The following is a 14,901-nucleotide window of genomic DNA, read 5'->3' on the forward strand; positions in this document are numbered from 1 at the left end:
TGTTGCCACCACTATGTTTCACTGTGTGTGAGCTGCTTTGTGTTCTGAGCTGCATCTGTGGCACCATGCTCAAAAAGTATGGAGAGTAAAGACTGCCCAGTTTCAATAAATAACTTATGAAATAAAGATTTTAAATGATATAAAATTTTTAGTTTTGGAAATACAGAAATAATTAAAATATATTTTTGAAATTTTAAATTCATGATGTGGTTCAGCACAGGAACATAAAGTTGTCAAAAATATTAGAATGAATTCTAATATTCATTCTAATTTCATTGAGGCACATGTAAATACATTTATTTCTGTTTATCTCCAGTTTTAATAAATTAATGACATTTAAATATTTAATGTTATTTACATGAAGTGTTATTTAATTCTTCACTCTCCTTGCAAACGCCCAGGCTTTGTTTCATCTGAGCGATTCACATTCAGACAGTTTGAGTCTTAAGCAGACTCATTAATGGAAAAGTCTCATTTTGTTCTGTGTGTCCCTCTGTGCATAGATATCAAATCTATATTTCAGAATTTGGTAATCCAGTCATTAAGAAACTGGAAAGTTGCTTCATTGCCAAAACTGCAGACTCTGGTCAGATGCAACTTTTCCAATAAAAGCTAGTTTAGTTTGTTTTTTCTTCTTTTAAGCAGCTCAGTGGGATAATCATTAACTGGGGTCTATCTGCATTATTGCAACCGTCACCAATATCATTGCATATTGCGTGTTTTCCTGTTATCATGCAGCTCTAAATTGAATCAAGATTCTTCATCTAAGTATTATCTCACAGGTGTGCACAGTTATGCAAGTGGGTAATCGTAGAATTGCACCTCAGTTTCCTCTAAACAAATCTGTGTTGTAGAAAATGTTTCACATTTAGGGTGGAAAAAGGTTTGAAATAAATTATGGATCTAATTTATGTACTTCACAAAAAGCTACCATTTTAACAGGGATGGGTAAACCTTTTAGAGCCACTTTAAATATCTCATTGAGCAATAGTTTAGAGTACAAACAAACAGTGATGCTTTACATTTCTTCAACAAGCTCATTTTTTCTTCTTCTCTGCCTATCTGCTTCTTTTTACAATACCTGTGCAGAAGAGAGGATGCACTTTCCTTACCTTCAAACCTCCTCAGTTTAAATGAACATTTTCTGCTTGCAAAATAAACCAGATGAGATTCTATCAGATATTTGCAATGCGTGATGCCAGCAGTCTCTCCACCTTCACCTTAATTCTCAAACGCGGCATCTTCAGCGAGCAGATGTTGCCTCTGAGTTCCCAGCCCACACGCTGACAATCATGTCGCTCCCTTGCTTAGAAAGCAGCCCTTCATCTTAATGTGATAGGCATAAAAGCTCAGCGAGTGAGGTTTTCTGTCGGCCACTTTGTTGATGCAGGTGTGCTGCGACGCCACAGTCTGTGATCTGTAGAAATCAGAGTTGGCATCGCAGCAGCCGCAGCGGCTCAGCAGCCGGCACATGTCCCTCCTGAAGGCACGAGTGAAGATGGTGTACAGGAAGGGGTTGCAGAGGGAGTTGATGGGGTAAAAGAGAATCAGCAGGATTTTGGAGTGGGACACGGTTATGAGGGGCATGCGCAGCGCGGCCGAGATGGCAAAGAAGGAAATTGGCGCCATGCACATGAAGTCTGTGAATATGAGCACGGCCATGCGCTTGGCGATCTTGGTGTCGCCGTGGCGGGTGGCGTGCTCCGGGTTGTGGACGCTGAGATAGATGCATACGTAGCAGAAGCAGACGACTAGGAACGCGACCACATTGAGAATGAGAACGGCCATGACATAAATCTGAGAGCCCATCATGTCGATGTCCATGGGCAGGCAGATGCTCACCTTGCTGTAGCTGCTCACTCCCACCAGAGGAAGCAGAGCCATGAGCAGGGAGAAGCCCCAGCCGGCCGCCATTATGGCCGCCACGTGGTGCAGTCGCAGCCTCCTGTTGACGTGCATGGCGTTGGTGATGGTGTGCCAGCGCTCCAGGCTGATGACCGTCAGTGTGTAGACTGACAACTCGCTGGCAAACACGGTCAGAAACCCGGCCGTGCTGCAGCCGGGCCCCGTCTGCCAGCTGGTGGCGTGGTTGTAGTACTCGTGGCGGGAGTTGAAGTCCATGAAGGCAATCAGCATCAGGTAGAGCCCCATGCACAGGTCGGCAAAGGCCAGGTTGCACATGAGGAATCTTGAGATGGTCAGCTTGTGGCGGCTGATGAGCAGGATGACCAAGACGGCCAGGTTACCGGCCACAGCGAAGATCGTGATGAGCCAGGTGAGGCAGCGCAGGAAGGGGAAGCCCAGCAGGTCCTCACAGGGGTTGAACGCATCCGGCATCGGCGTGCACATTACGAACGGCCTGCTATGGCAACCAAACTCTAGGTCCGGGTATTGGAAGCTTATGTCGAAGACGAGATTCATGCCATCATCTGTGGGCTCCCTGAAGAACGAAGAAACAATGTTATTAAAGGTTGTTTGTGCCTCACTGGTGAAATGTATCATCTGAAGCATCAAGAAGCTAATCTCATCTGATTTAGAGAAACAAAATAGATGCTGATTGTCAGCAGTTCACTTCCCACAGATAATGAAACAATATGTTATCCAACTCACAGCTCTTCATAACAAAATTATAACATAAAAAAAAAATACAAATGCCTTCTGTTAATGCAAACATTAATCAAAACCAGAATCATAAGTGCAGCTGGTGCGTTTTATTAGAGCCGTCATAGTTCATGGATGTTGTTGTTAAAGGCTGAGATCCGTTCGCACATCTTTAAGGGTAGATGGTGACTTGCAAAAGTAAGAATGCCCATTAAACTTTTTTATATTGAAACTTCAGTAGCTATTATTGGTAAACGGTGTGATAGTCCAACTCCAGGAGAAAAGCTCAGGCTTTTCCAAAACAGCTGTCTGTACACCAAGATTAAATTACACACAAGTAGACTTAAAGATGGCGGAGAGGATGATTTCTAATGTTGATCCAGGTTGCAACTTACATTTCGGAGTTGCTGAGATCACACAACTTTGTAAAGTTCCTTGAGGCACTTTCCCTTGAAAGAAAGGAGAAAAAAAGAGCAGAGAACTTTAATTTGCAAGAATTGTCAATAAAGCTGACTGCTAATTACCGGCCGACTGATGCTCTGTATTGAGGCTACACGGCCTGGTTCTCTTATGATATATATATTTTTTTTCTCTCCGAAGAGTTTTTGCGGCGCTAGTGGCTCGTATTTTTTGACCGTAGGCAGACAGGAAGGAGGGTGAGGAAGACATGCGGCAAAGGTCGTCGGGACTGGGAGTCGAACCCGCGACGTCTGCGTCAAGGACTAAGGCCTCGAAACTTGGGGCGTGCTAACCCCCTGCGCCACCACAGCACGCATCCTCTTATGCAGATATAAATGGATTTGTCACATCGCTGGGAGTGCTGGTCGCTTACCTTTGTTTCCTGCGCCACGTGTGGAAAGCGCAGCAGTGGCTCGGGTAAGTGAGCTCGGCCTCCAGCAGCTCGGCGAGGCCGTCTAATGGCGGGAGGCTCTTCAGGGAGAACACAGAGGTGGCTTTCAGAGATAGCACTTGACTCAGGCCTTTACTCGGCAGGGAACTAAGAGCCGTGGACGAAACATCCCTGAAACACAGAACACGACCGAGAGGGTTGGAAAAAATGACAACGATGGGAATTTATTTCAATAAAATGCTGCCGCCTATCTTTGGATTAACCTTGATCTCTGGGTGTTTTTCATTTTCAATTTGAGCTCAGCAGGAGTTTTACAAAGCCAGTCTATCCGCAAGGGAAGTTAACTAATATATTTCTGTGCAAAGAAACGCAACATCGGGGTTCTTCTTTGCTTCTCTATTTGACTGCATTCATTTTAAACTTATTAAAATAAACCAACAGAGGCAAAGATGTTTAGAAATTCTGAAACAATCAAGAGAAATAAGTTGGATGTTCCACTCAAAGTTGGACCAATTTTCTCTACTAAATAAATCGTATCAAATTAGGGAATAATTTTTAAAATTTCTGGCATGTGAGATTTAACGTTGTAAACTGAAGATTAATTTATTTTCAGTGATCTTACATCTTTACCAGGGATGTTTAAGTCTGGAGAACTGTGCTTACCTAGCCATGGTGTAAGAAAAGCAATATGAATCTATTCTAATGAATTTTATCTTTATGCCCTTCGAAATTAAAAGTTTGTAATGAATGTTGTGATCACTTTCTCAGCTGAAAATGGTGCATCAGATGCACTCGGCGAATATATGCTACTGGATTCTAAAATGGCTTTTGTGATTATGAGCAAATTTATAAAACGTTCAAATACGTGTAGATGAACGCATTTGTGCAAAAATCTGTTGAAACATCCCTTAACACCATATATTGGTGAAAATATAGAAATTACAGGAACACTTACAGATAGCTTGGACCTGTGGCTCCTTCAAAAGCATCTTCCTGAATATGACGCAGGTTCCTGTTGTCTCTCAATATTCTACAAAACACATGAAGAAAAATGCAACACAAGTAACCTCAAACCCAAGCTGCAGTTTTCTGCTTCACACACAGTTTGAACGGAAACTTGAGATGACATAATAATGACCAACGCTGCCCCCAGTGTATTTATTCATCTCCTTATTGTTCTCTGAAGCCAGCACTGAGGAGGATGGGTCTTATTTTTAGACTGCAGGGTGTCTGTATGGATCTCATCTTCATTGACATTCAACATTATGGAACAAGGCAAGAAAACAACGAGGCTTCCAATCTTTGTTTAGTCTTACATAAGGGTTGTTTACTGGTACGATTAGTAATTTATGATTGGAGTAGGAAATCCTTTTTCACTTAGCTGCAACAGGCTGCTTTGCTGCAGCATATTGCATTAGCATGAGGCAAATTTCTAAATAATCCAAACTGCTTACAGATTGTTGAGCTTGGTCCCGTTGAACGCATGAGATTTTATTTCCTTGAAGCCGTTCCTAACCAGGTTCCTGTTGAGGACACGCTTATTAATTCTACTTCTTCGCCAGTGGCACATATTGCCAAGGTCAGCGAGCCGAACATTTAAATATGCAAACATGCATCAACGAAACAAATAGTGACAAATTGCTGCTTTTAGCTCAGATAATGAAGCAACAAAGAGAATAAGGCCTCTGCACTCACATGTCGACATATTCCTTTGTGATGCCCTGGAAGGAATTGGCAGGAATGATGTCGATCCTCATGTTGTCTGCCATTTCTCTGCAGGCGGAGGAGATAACGCTCATTTAGGCTGCTTGGCTCCATTCTCGGTTAGACTAAATTATGCATATTTATACAAATAAGGGCTGTTTGAACTGCGTCACAGTGAGACAGAGTACCAGTCAGGGTTGATAGCAGTGTGACATTGACAGAATAAAAGTAAAACTGAGCTTAGAGGCAATGACTCTTGTCCAAAAATGTGACCTAAGGAAAAGGCATTTTATGACTTGCAAATGTACGTTAAGCTGGGGCAGAGAAGCTCCGATTTGAAATGAAAATACTCACAGGATGATATCTGATGCCAGGGTGGATATGGTTGTCAAGTCTGGGAAGTGTGTTAGGCCTGTGTTTGAGATGCTCCTGCATTGACAAGTGGCAGATACAGGCGACCATGAACAGATAAGAAGACATATAAAAATGATGCAAAGCTTCTTGTAACTTTCTGCAAACTATGTATTTAGCTACAGGAGGAAAATGTCAGACACTTTCCTCCAGACCAGATGAACCTAAAATTAGGTACAAGAATTATTGAGAAAATTGAATCAATAGATTCATAAATGTTATTTATATAATCGGGCTACTGCAGCGTCTGTAATGGGAAAGGTGGAAAATACTCTATTTTCTGTTTTTTAAGATCTCATTTGTTTACATCAGAAAAACCTGGTATGTTCACGGGGGAGCACATTTTTAGGGCCACATAATTGTAAAATTAGAGTTTTTTTCATTGGGTTCATCCTCTGTGGATCATTTGTAAATACATGTGAAATAAATATGAAATTTATTCCAAGTCTCTTTTTGGAAGCTTTAACACGGCAAAAACTCAAGATTTTACTGTTTCGGCTACTTTCTAGTGCAAATATCTATCACTTGAAATGAGACAAGACAAATTTAAAAGCAACTTTTCAGCAAGATATATAAGCTTATTTTAAGTAAATAATTCTGAAGTATAGATTTTAAAAAAGTACTAGTTCCACTGGCAAAATTTTTTTTTAATTGTTGGTAAAACTAAGACTTTTTTTCGGAAATATTCAAGAATTATTTATGTAAGTAAGTAATATATCTTGCTGGAAAGTTACTTTTTGAGTTAGTGTTGTCTTATTTAAAGTGTACTAAGATATTTGCTTGACAAACTAGACAAAAATACTTGGCAAATTTTGTGTTTTTGCAGTGAAAACATCAGAATCCCAAAACTTATCGTCACGTCTTTATGCATAACAAACAAAAGAAAGTTACTTACAAATATTCCAGCCTGGGCAGATCCGTGAAGGCTCCCCTTTCAATGACCCTCAGACTGTTGATATTCTGCACTGAGCTGCAGAAACAATAATTGGGAAACAAATCAGTAATTGCTATGTCTGACATGCAAAAGCGTTCACATTCACACAAAATATTTATGTATCAGCTGCACTGAAACTCAATGATTAAACACTCTGCCTTGTAACTGACAGAATAATCCAATGAAACATAAATGACATGCAAATGAATATTTCTTCAATCATGTTTGAAACTGATATGCAGGGAGTGGATGGGGGGTATTTCGTATAAGGTAAAAATGTTGCTTAGCCTACATCTGCACCAGACTGTGGAGGGAGAAAAATGCGTGCTTCTGAATATGTGTGATGCAGTCACTCTGGGAGATCTCTCTGCAAAACAACAAAAAAAGAATGAGTCTCTTTCAGTCATTAGTTAAGAACATACACTGGAATTATCTCACATGAAGCTGGTAAATAAAACATTTTTTTTTCCCTTCTGTGTTAGGTTTGATTTGGAATGCTTAACTTTTAATGCATTCAGAGTAAAAATAGGACGGGGATGATTGATACACCAATGCAAACCATCAGGGAAATTTCCAAAAACAAAATCCCACCACCAATTCACGTTTTCTAGGCCACTAGCACTCACATGCCAGGAACTCATGTGTGGAAAAGCTCCAAACATACATCACAGATGCTTTTGGGTCAACAAGAGTAGGTGAAGATGTTGGAAAAGTAGGACTAAACAAAGACATGGAGACAAAGTTACCAAGACCTTTTTTCTTTTGTATTCGTCCTTGATTACTTTGTTGTGTGATGGCTGACTTCGTAAAACGTTCTCCATCTTCTGCCTACAATCATCATTTTCGACTGTCGCTCAGCTGTAATCAGCCGATACCTTTTGCACGTCTAACTTCGACGTCCTTCTATCTTCAACCGAGAAACAATTAAACTACTCCATCTGTACCGCGGATCCTCGTTCCCTTCATCCCGTCTCTTAATTGCTTCACATATAGTGTCATAATTACTGCTTAGAGGTCATAAAAAGCTTCTTCACATGATCGCCTAAATGAAGTGCTGCTGTGATTTCAAGCATGCATCACCATTGACAAAAGCACACTGTCATGTCAGTCTACCATTACAGACTTAATGACGAGGAGGAAATGAAGGATTGCAGCTGTAAAACTGCCATTTCATTTAGGTTTAAAGCTACTTGGACAGTTGGGACCTCTTTTATATTAAAACAGACTAAATTTGGGCTCCATTTAGCAGATCAGACTAAAGTACAATAAGTATCTTAGACTGATAAGGCGTGTCCCTGAGGAACAGAGCAAAGTCAAACATGCTCAGCACAGCATGAAAAAGTCACATAGTCACATGCAAAAAATTTTGATACTTAAAAAAAGGAAACATGGACGATTAGAGCCCAGGTGTCTCCTCTCAGAGTTGAGTTCAAGTGGGCATTTTGCATAAGTAACCACAGGTTTCCAACTTGCCCCCTCTTTCTGTGCGCCGTTTCCCTAGTTTCACCACATTTCAGGGTTTTCTCACCTGATTTGATCGCGGTCCCCTGCAGCACTTCTGTGTGATTAATATGACAAAGTGATAACATAACACTTGGGTTTGTTCTTTTAAGTCATTTCTTGGCGGATTTGCTGCTGTGCCGAGGATAATTATGCTGCTGAGACATCCACCGCTGAGCTCCAGGGGATTTTACAACCCACGGGCTCCATTAAAGTCACCCCTTCCATATAAAGGGAGGATTTTTTTTTTGCTCTGGGCTGCTCTATGTGTAAGAGAGTTGAGATGTTTGAACTTGACAGTTGGGCGGTAGTACATGAATGATACACTGTTCAGGAGTCAGTTGGTGGTCCTAATCTTCTCTAACATCGCCATGAAAGTCTTGATTTGGTCAGTTTCTGTTGACGATTAATGACCAATGGTCTAACATTGATACGTCTGCAATACATATCAATTTCAACCGCAAGCAATTGCTTTTAAAGAAACATGCTTGTTAATAAAATGTTGACAAGAAGAGGAGCTGAAGCAACGTTTAACTCGTGTTTCATCATCCCACAATGATGAAAATTATGTGTGTTTCAGAACCAAAAGGAAATATATAAATCGATGAGAGTCCAGGGAGAAGAATGACTCAAAACACTTTGAATGTATTTTGAGTTTATTACAACTAAGACAGTTTTAAATTTTATGTTTTAACTTTAAATCTGATTCCGATCCTTGGAACACATGATCCATAACAGATGTTCCTAATTTGAATCTGAGGGCTTTTTTAAGTTTACATCCACTCATCATGACCAGGATAATAATAATCCTGTCAGGCTGATGAATAATGATCCATCTGACTTATGCTTGTTTCAAGAATAAATCAAATGGATCAGACAACAATGTATGATCTATTTAATGCAAGTAACACATGGTCACAATTTCTTAAAACAGAATCAAATTCAAAGTTTGGAATCCATTTAAAAGGATTTTTGACTTGCATAGGCTTAGCTGTTAACCATAGTCAACAAATTTTTAACAGGGTTGAGGTAAAGCCCTTCTAAAAGATTAATCTTAGCTTATTTTGTCTTTTCAAAAAAACAGATTTGATGGGTTTCGGGTAATTTTTCTTTTAAAATAAGCAACTTTGCCCAAGTTTCAACCAGTCACTTGTTGTGGTTGGGAAGTGGAGATAAATTTAGAGCTGGTTTAATTATTCCATCTTCTGCAATCACAAGATTTCTGATAATTGGGTCAGATATATACATCTTTAGCTCATCTGACAGTGAATGTTTTTCTGCAGAAGATATTTCACTTTCAAACTTTATATATAACGCCTTCCAACAATGCCTTGTTTTGCTTTACAAAGTAAGAACAAATACAAAACGCAATAAAAAGGAAGCAGTACAAAGTAAAAGCTAAATAATACAACTATGTTAAAAAAGTAAAGAATACTAAAAGTCAAACATTAAAAACTTGTTTAAATAAATGGGTCTTGAGTTTGGTTTTGAACAAGGTCAGAGACGACGTGCTAATCATAGAGAAGACTGTTTTTTCAAAGCTGTTGGACCAGAAACAGAAAACGACAAATTGAGGGAGACTACAAAGCTCTGCTGGGCTGGTGGGTTTTCAAAAGTTGTGAAGGTTATGAACGTTGCCTCTCTGGTAACACAGACTGGTGCTTCAATAACTTCATGATCGATAGAGCGTTGTTGGTTCCTGGATTTTCCTGTTCATCCTAACCAATTTTCTTTCATTGTTGCTGACAAATTGGTTCAGATGGCTGGTTGGATGTTCTAACAACCATCTAAAATTAAAACTGGTTTTGGAATAAATTAAACGAGGAAACCTACTTTAAGTTTCTAGAATGTTTATGTACTATGTTTAATACCTGGATCTGAGCTTGAGAACTTAGAAAAAAATCTATCAAATGTGACAAAAAAGTCTTCAGATACCCAGTCCAGAAGCTTGTTGATAACTACAAAAAGTGTGTGGTTGACCAATAACAAAGTAGAAGTGGGTGTGTATGAATATACTGGAACCTGGATCTGTAGTATTACATCTGATGAATAGGTTTAGTGGCTAAGATACTGTTAATGATAACGAAACGGTAAGAAAATGTTTATTCCAACTTATATTAACATCGCAAAGTTTAGCATTAGTATCACAATTAAATATTTTCTTGAGATCACGCAACGCTAGTGAGTACTCACAAAGATTTAGCACAAATATTAAAATTGCTTAACGTTAGAATGTTAAAAACTGAGTTGATCGTCAATAAGCAGGAAAACAGAGTGAATTTAAAGAATTGGAAGCATATTGTGTTGTGTCTTATAAAATAAATCATTGGTCTCATAATGCCTTACATTGCCAGAAAGATATTAAATACTGACGTCCCACACGGAAAAGGGCCAGTGGTGATGTATTTTCAGGTTAGTAGGCTTTTTATTTACATAAATTTCATTCAACATTAGTCAGAATGTTAAATACATTTTCAGTTAAGGTCACTGTGCAAGTCTGGCAACATGTATTTACTAGCACTACTTTGCGAAATGAGTAATTACACTGATTAAAACGTTTTATTTTCTTATGCATACTGTTATGTTTAAAAGAAAATGAGTCTCTCTCTAACCCCCCTAATTGAATTTAATATAAATCCACCACTTTAAATTTCCTTTTATATGTAAAGGAGAAAGCCACTTACATTATGGTAATGTTGATCAGCTCCTTGAAGGCATGAGTGGGAACTTGTTTCAAGGGCAGCTGGGTGAGCCTTCTGTAAGATTCATGAGGAAAGCAGTTAAATCCACAGCTATACTGCGACATATAAAAAAAATAAAATGGAAAATAGGCAGCAAAAATGTCTCTTTAAGTTGTCTCTCAGGATTACTCTACATTTATCATATAAAACTGTGCTAAGAGGAACTTTACAGTGACAGTAAAATAAAATAAAAAAAAGTTAAGTTGAAGAGGGACTGAACGCAGCGGAGAGTAAAAAGAGGATGGCATAAGCTGAAAGGAAAGACTCCTCTCTGTGACTTGTACCTGTTGAAAGCCAGAGACAAGCTGGGTTACTTACAGTCGCAGCACAGATGTTGCTGCGGTCCTGGAGGCCAGCTGAGTGTCTCTGCTGCACTGAAACGTGTCGGCGCTGCAGCGGCAGATGGCCGGACAGGTATAAGCCCAGCAGGAGTGCAGCTTCAGGACAGCGGACAGCGCGACTAGGAGCCAGACTGCCCGGGGAGCCATGCCTGACAACGGGCCAGAGCTCACTTCGGGATGAAAATTAGAAAAATAATATTAACACACAAATGGAAAAAAAAAACTATATTAAAAAAAACCCCTGCACAATCTTTTTGAAGTTGATGATAAAACAACCCTCAGGGTGGCTTTATCTTACCAGGCCAGAGGTACAAGGCTAAATAGTCTCTCTCCTCTACTCAGTTTTTTTTTCTTTCTCCTTGAGCTCTTGGATCAGATGCAGGGACTGTTGTAATTGTGAGGTTGTTCACCCTGTGAAAGTCTGATCTGAGTGAAAACCCCAACCTCTTTTTTTCTTTTTTTTTGACTGCAGAGCAGAACCTGCGTGACGTTTGGTGGGTGGTGAGCATGAAAGCTGATTGTAGGAGATTTGATGAAGTCACTTTGGTGTAACTACAGGAGGAATGTAACTTTATGCTCTTTACAGCGTTCAGTGCCTATTATGGTTAGTATTTGTAAAATGGGCTTAATTCTGGCTGGATGTCTGTCCTCTCTTCTTATCAGACATTTTTAAATCAATTGGCTTTCTGGAAAACAACAACAAACTAAGCATAGTTCATGCATTTTCTGTGGGATTGAGGTATCCAGAAGCTTATTGTTATCTAATTTTATCCATTCTAAATCCATTAATAATGTCTATCTCAAGGGTATCTTTTTGGGGAACCCAACTGAGTTTCCATTGTAACCGATTGACCTCAAATGCCACTTTTAGATATGAAGGAAATGGTCAAAAATCAACACCTTTAAGCTCTGCTAAAAATTGCGAATGCCATCATCTACCTTGCTTGGCAACTGGCACAATTCTATTGATTTTGAAAGTCTCAAATTGGCGTCTCCCAACAAAAGTTTTCTTTTTTCTTTAAGTCAAACAGCTCAGTCTTTGTCTTATAAAATTATACGCTGTTACTTTCTTTTTCAGCAGGCTCCAAGTCTCAAATATACATTTTATTCTGCAGCGGACAGTGACGCTTGTGTTCTAGAAACTTCTTGGTTAAGATAAATTTGGTGGTTCCTGGGCTATTCTTGAAAATCCTACGTCATTTTCTTTCATCTTATTGTGACAGTTTCAATCAAATAAATTAAAACTGGCAAACAAATGAATGCCCAAACTGTACAATAATTCAATCAAATTAAAAATATTTGATTGATCCCAAATGGATATTAAATAATTCCAAACATACATAAAAACAAATTTTAAAACTGATTAATCAGATTAGCACTCAGCGTACTGCAATGATCTCACTAAATTTCTGAAGCCAACCCTATTAAAATGTGGGTTTATGAGCCAAAGTGTAGATAAAGTTTTTGACATCACTTCAAGTGAACTCTGAAAAAAGACAGCTAATATAGTGTGTTGGGTTTTTGGCTTTGAAAAGCAAATTTTAATCCTGTTTTTAAGCAATAAATAAATCAAGACCCACTTTTACTCATTTACTTTTACAACCTCTTACATCGCTAGGGACAACCCAAGCCACATATTGCAGGTTTGTCAGATGAAGAGTTTTGTGTCACCAGCGTAGTTAGTTCAATCTGCTGTGCTGCCAGCGACCCTGAACCCATTTTACGCTGTCTTGTCCTGCCCCATAATGCCACTTTGACCCGTGTAACCAAGGCAGCAACATCACCGTCTTCTTCTCACTGCAGCACTACCCATCCCACACACGCACACACATAAACTCCCAATTCTTTGAAGAGGTTACTGCCCAGTACTGTTGAGCAAGACTCTTGCATATTCCCTGCAAGATTTACGGCAAAGCACACTCACCGAGAGGCTCCAGTGTGTTTAACCCTGTAGAGAAAAGAAGCCGTGACAGAGGGAGGCTAATTTATGCATGTGGACTTCAATCTGCCCACATCTTCCTGCTAACCGCCACGCTGTGCTTCACTTCGCACCAAGAAGGTCATGCACAGCAGGAAGAGAGAAAAGCAAGACGATTCAATTCAGAAAATCAAAGCTACATCACCTCTCAATGCCACGCTTGCTTGGGAGACAACAGAAATAAAGACGTTATGCTTATTGTAACAGATGCTCCGGTTCAGTTGTTATACTGATGCTGCCTTTAGGAGCTCTTAACATTGGATTTATGAAAGTAGATTTATTTTTGACAATTTGGCCACAAATATTGCTTACCTCTTATTGCAGGTCCTAACTAAAATATCATTTTGAATCAAATGCAGATTAAATAACTATCAAATGGAAACAGGGTTTTGAGATGTTATTAAATAAGTTCTCTTAGGGCAATGCTTTAATAATCTTTTAAACGTGACAAACCTTTTGGGAAAGGTGTTCTCAAGTGTTTGAACTCCCTTTTCCAAGACAGAGCAGAGGAGGTTGATGTCTCTATTTCCTATAATTTACTTCATGTTGGAGCTTTTTCTGTCTCTTCGTGGTTATCAGATGACTTTTTTCATAAATCTTTGAGTCGCTTTGCTAGTCTGTATTTGGCGGAACTGGTGAGGAACATGTTGTACACATTTCATGTCTTCGGCCTGCCAAAGCCCCACAGGCTCAGATGGTGTCCTCATCTGTAAGAAGACAAACAACAATTCATCTGCAGAGGACCGAGGTCATGTCTACACTTTGCAGCGTCATAAAGAATCTTAGATCATGTTCACTCTTTGGAAGACGCTGTGTCTTGCATAAGTACTTATAACTTTTGAACTCGCGCATCATTGTCATCACAAAGCCTAGTGTACTTTATTTGCCATTTGTCTCAGTCCAAGTCAAAGCAGTGCATGACTGTGAAACAGGGATGGAGTCCAAGGGCGAAGACGAATGTTTAACTTCGACAAATATTTAAGAACATTACATTTTGTACACCACAAAAGGCAAACAATTATGGAAAAAGTTAATTATTCAGCCAAAACAAATTCTTAGTAAACTAATGATGGTCGTGATGAGCTAATATTTAAGTTATTAAAAGCAGCCACACATCGATACACCTTCTTTATGCTGAATTAATCAACTGACATTGCGCAATAGTTGTATGATAAATAATAAAAAAAAACAGTGCTATCAGGCTAATAAAAAAATGGTCATATTCTAAAAAAAATGTTGTCATATTATCATCTGATCCTGAATAAAAGCAATTCATCAAAGTGTCAGATATTAAACATCTTAATATTTATAAAAACACATAACCTGGACGTATCAATAAGTTATTGGGCATTTTAGTTTTATTATTAGTCCATGACGGTTCGCAAATTGCCTGTCATGGGGAATCCAATGGAATCCATCAGACTTACAAAAATTAGATACCAGAAATGACGCAGGGACAACAGATTGCAGGAGTCAAGAGGGAATATTTGCTCTAGCACAGATTATGACCATAAAACATAGAAGGCAGGACTGAATTTATGTTTTTGGCTTGATGAAATGAGCCTTGCTTTTCCTCCTCACCGGCTGTTGGTTCAGTGCATTTTAAACGCAGAGCAGCGATGCTGACTGCAGTTTAATTTAAAAGGTTGCACGGGTGGCTAAGACACTATTGCACTTGCATTACTGTGTGTTTTTAACATTTACATTTTGATATTATTTAGATTTTTTAGGGTTGAAACTGGGTGTTGTTCATATTTTTGGCATTGCTGCTTACTCTTCCTTTGTAGTTTAGTAAAACTATTCGTCCCACTCACTTCGCATATCGTTAACTCTGGCGGTGG

The 14,901-nt window shown here is 39.2% G+C and overlaps 1 protein-coding gene across 1 annotated transcript; it reads right to left on the bottom strand.

Moving 5' to 3' along the window:
* Positions 1–370: 370 nt before the first annotated feature.
* On the bottom strand, positions 371–11,398 carry lhcgr (luteinizing hormone/choriogonadotropin receptor). Its single transcript, XM_005806813.2, has 12 exons — positions 11,381–11,398; positions 11,060–11,252; positions 10,685–10,756; positions 6,793–6,867; positions 6,462–6,536; positions 5,510–5,584; positions 5,147–5,224; positions 4,906–4,974; positions 4,407–4,481; positions 3,434–3,622; positions 2,997–3,050; positions 371–2,440 (listed from the first exon to the last, which is right to left on the bottom strand). The coding sequence occupies exons 2-12, from the start codon at positions 11,227–11,229 to the stop codon at positions 1,291–1,293; spliced, it is 2,082 nt and encodes a 693-aa protein (XP_005806870.1). The 5' UTR covers positions 11,230–11,252; positions 11,381–11,398; the 3' UTR covers positions 371–1,290.
* Positions 11,399–14,901: the final 3,503 nt, after the last annotated feature.

The sequence above is a fragment of the Xiphophorus maculatus genome, chromosome 22, assembly GCF_002775205.1.
Source record: "Xiphophorus maculatus strain JP 163 A chromosome 22, X_maculatus-5.0-male, whole genome shotgun sequence".
Classification (NCBI taxonomy): Eukaryota; Metazoa; Chordata; class Actinopteri; order Cyprinodontiformes; family Poeciliidae; genus Xiphophorus; species Xiphophorus maculatus.

Coding starts and splice junctions, on each gene's coding strand:
- lhcgr (XM_005806813.2), bottom strand. CDS start 11,229: ATGGCTCCCCGGGCAGTCTGGCTCCTAGTCGCGCTGTCCGCTGTCCTG. Junction 6,537..6,792: donor CTCCACAGTCTGGTGCAGAT/GTAGGCTAAGCA, acceptor TTGTTTCTGCAG/CTCAGTGCAGAATATCAACA. Junction 4,975..5,146: donor ACAAAGGAATATGTCGACAT/GTGAGTGCAGAG, acceptor TGTCCTCAACAG/GAACCTGGTTAGGAACGGCT.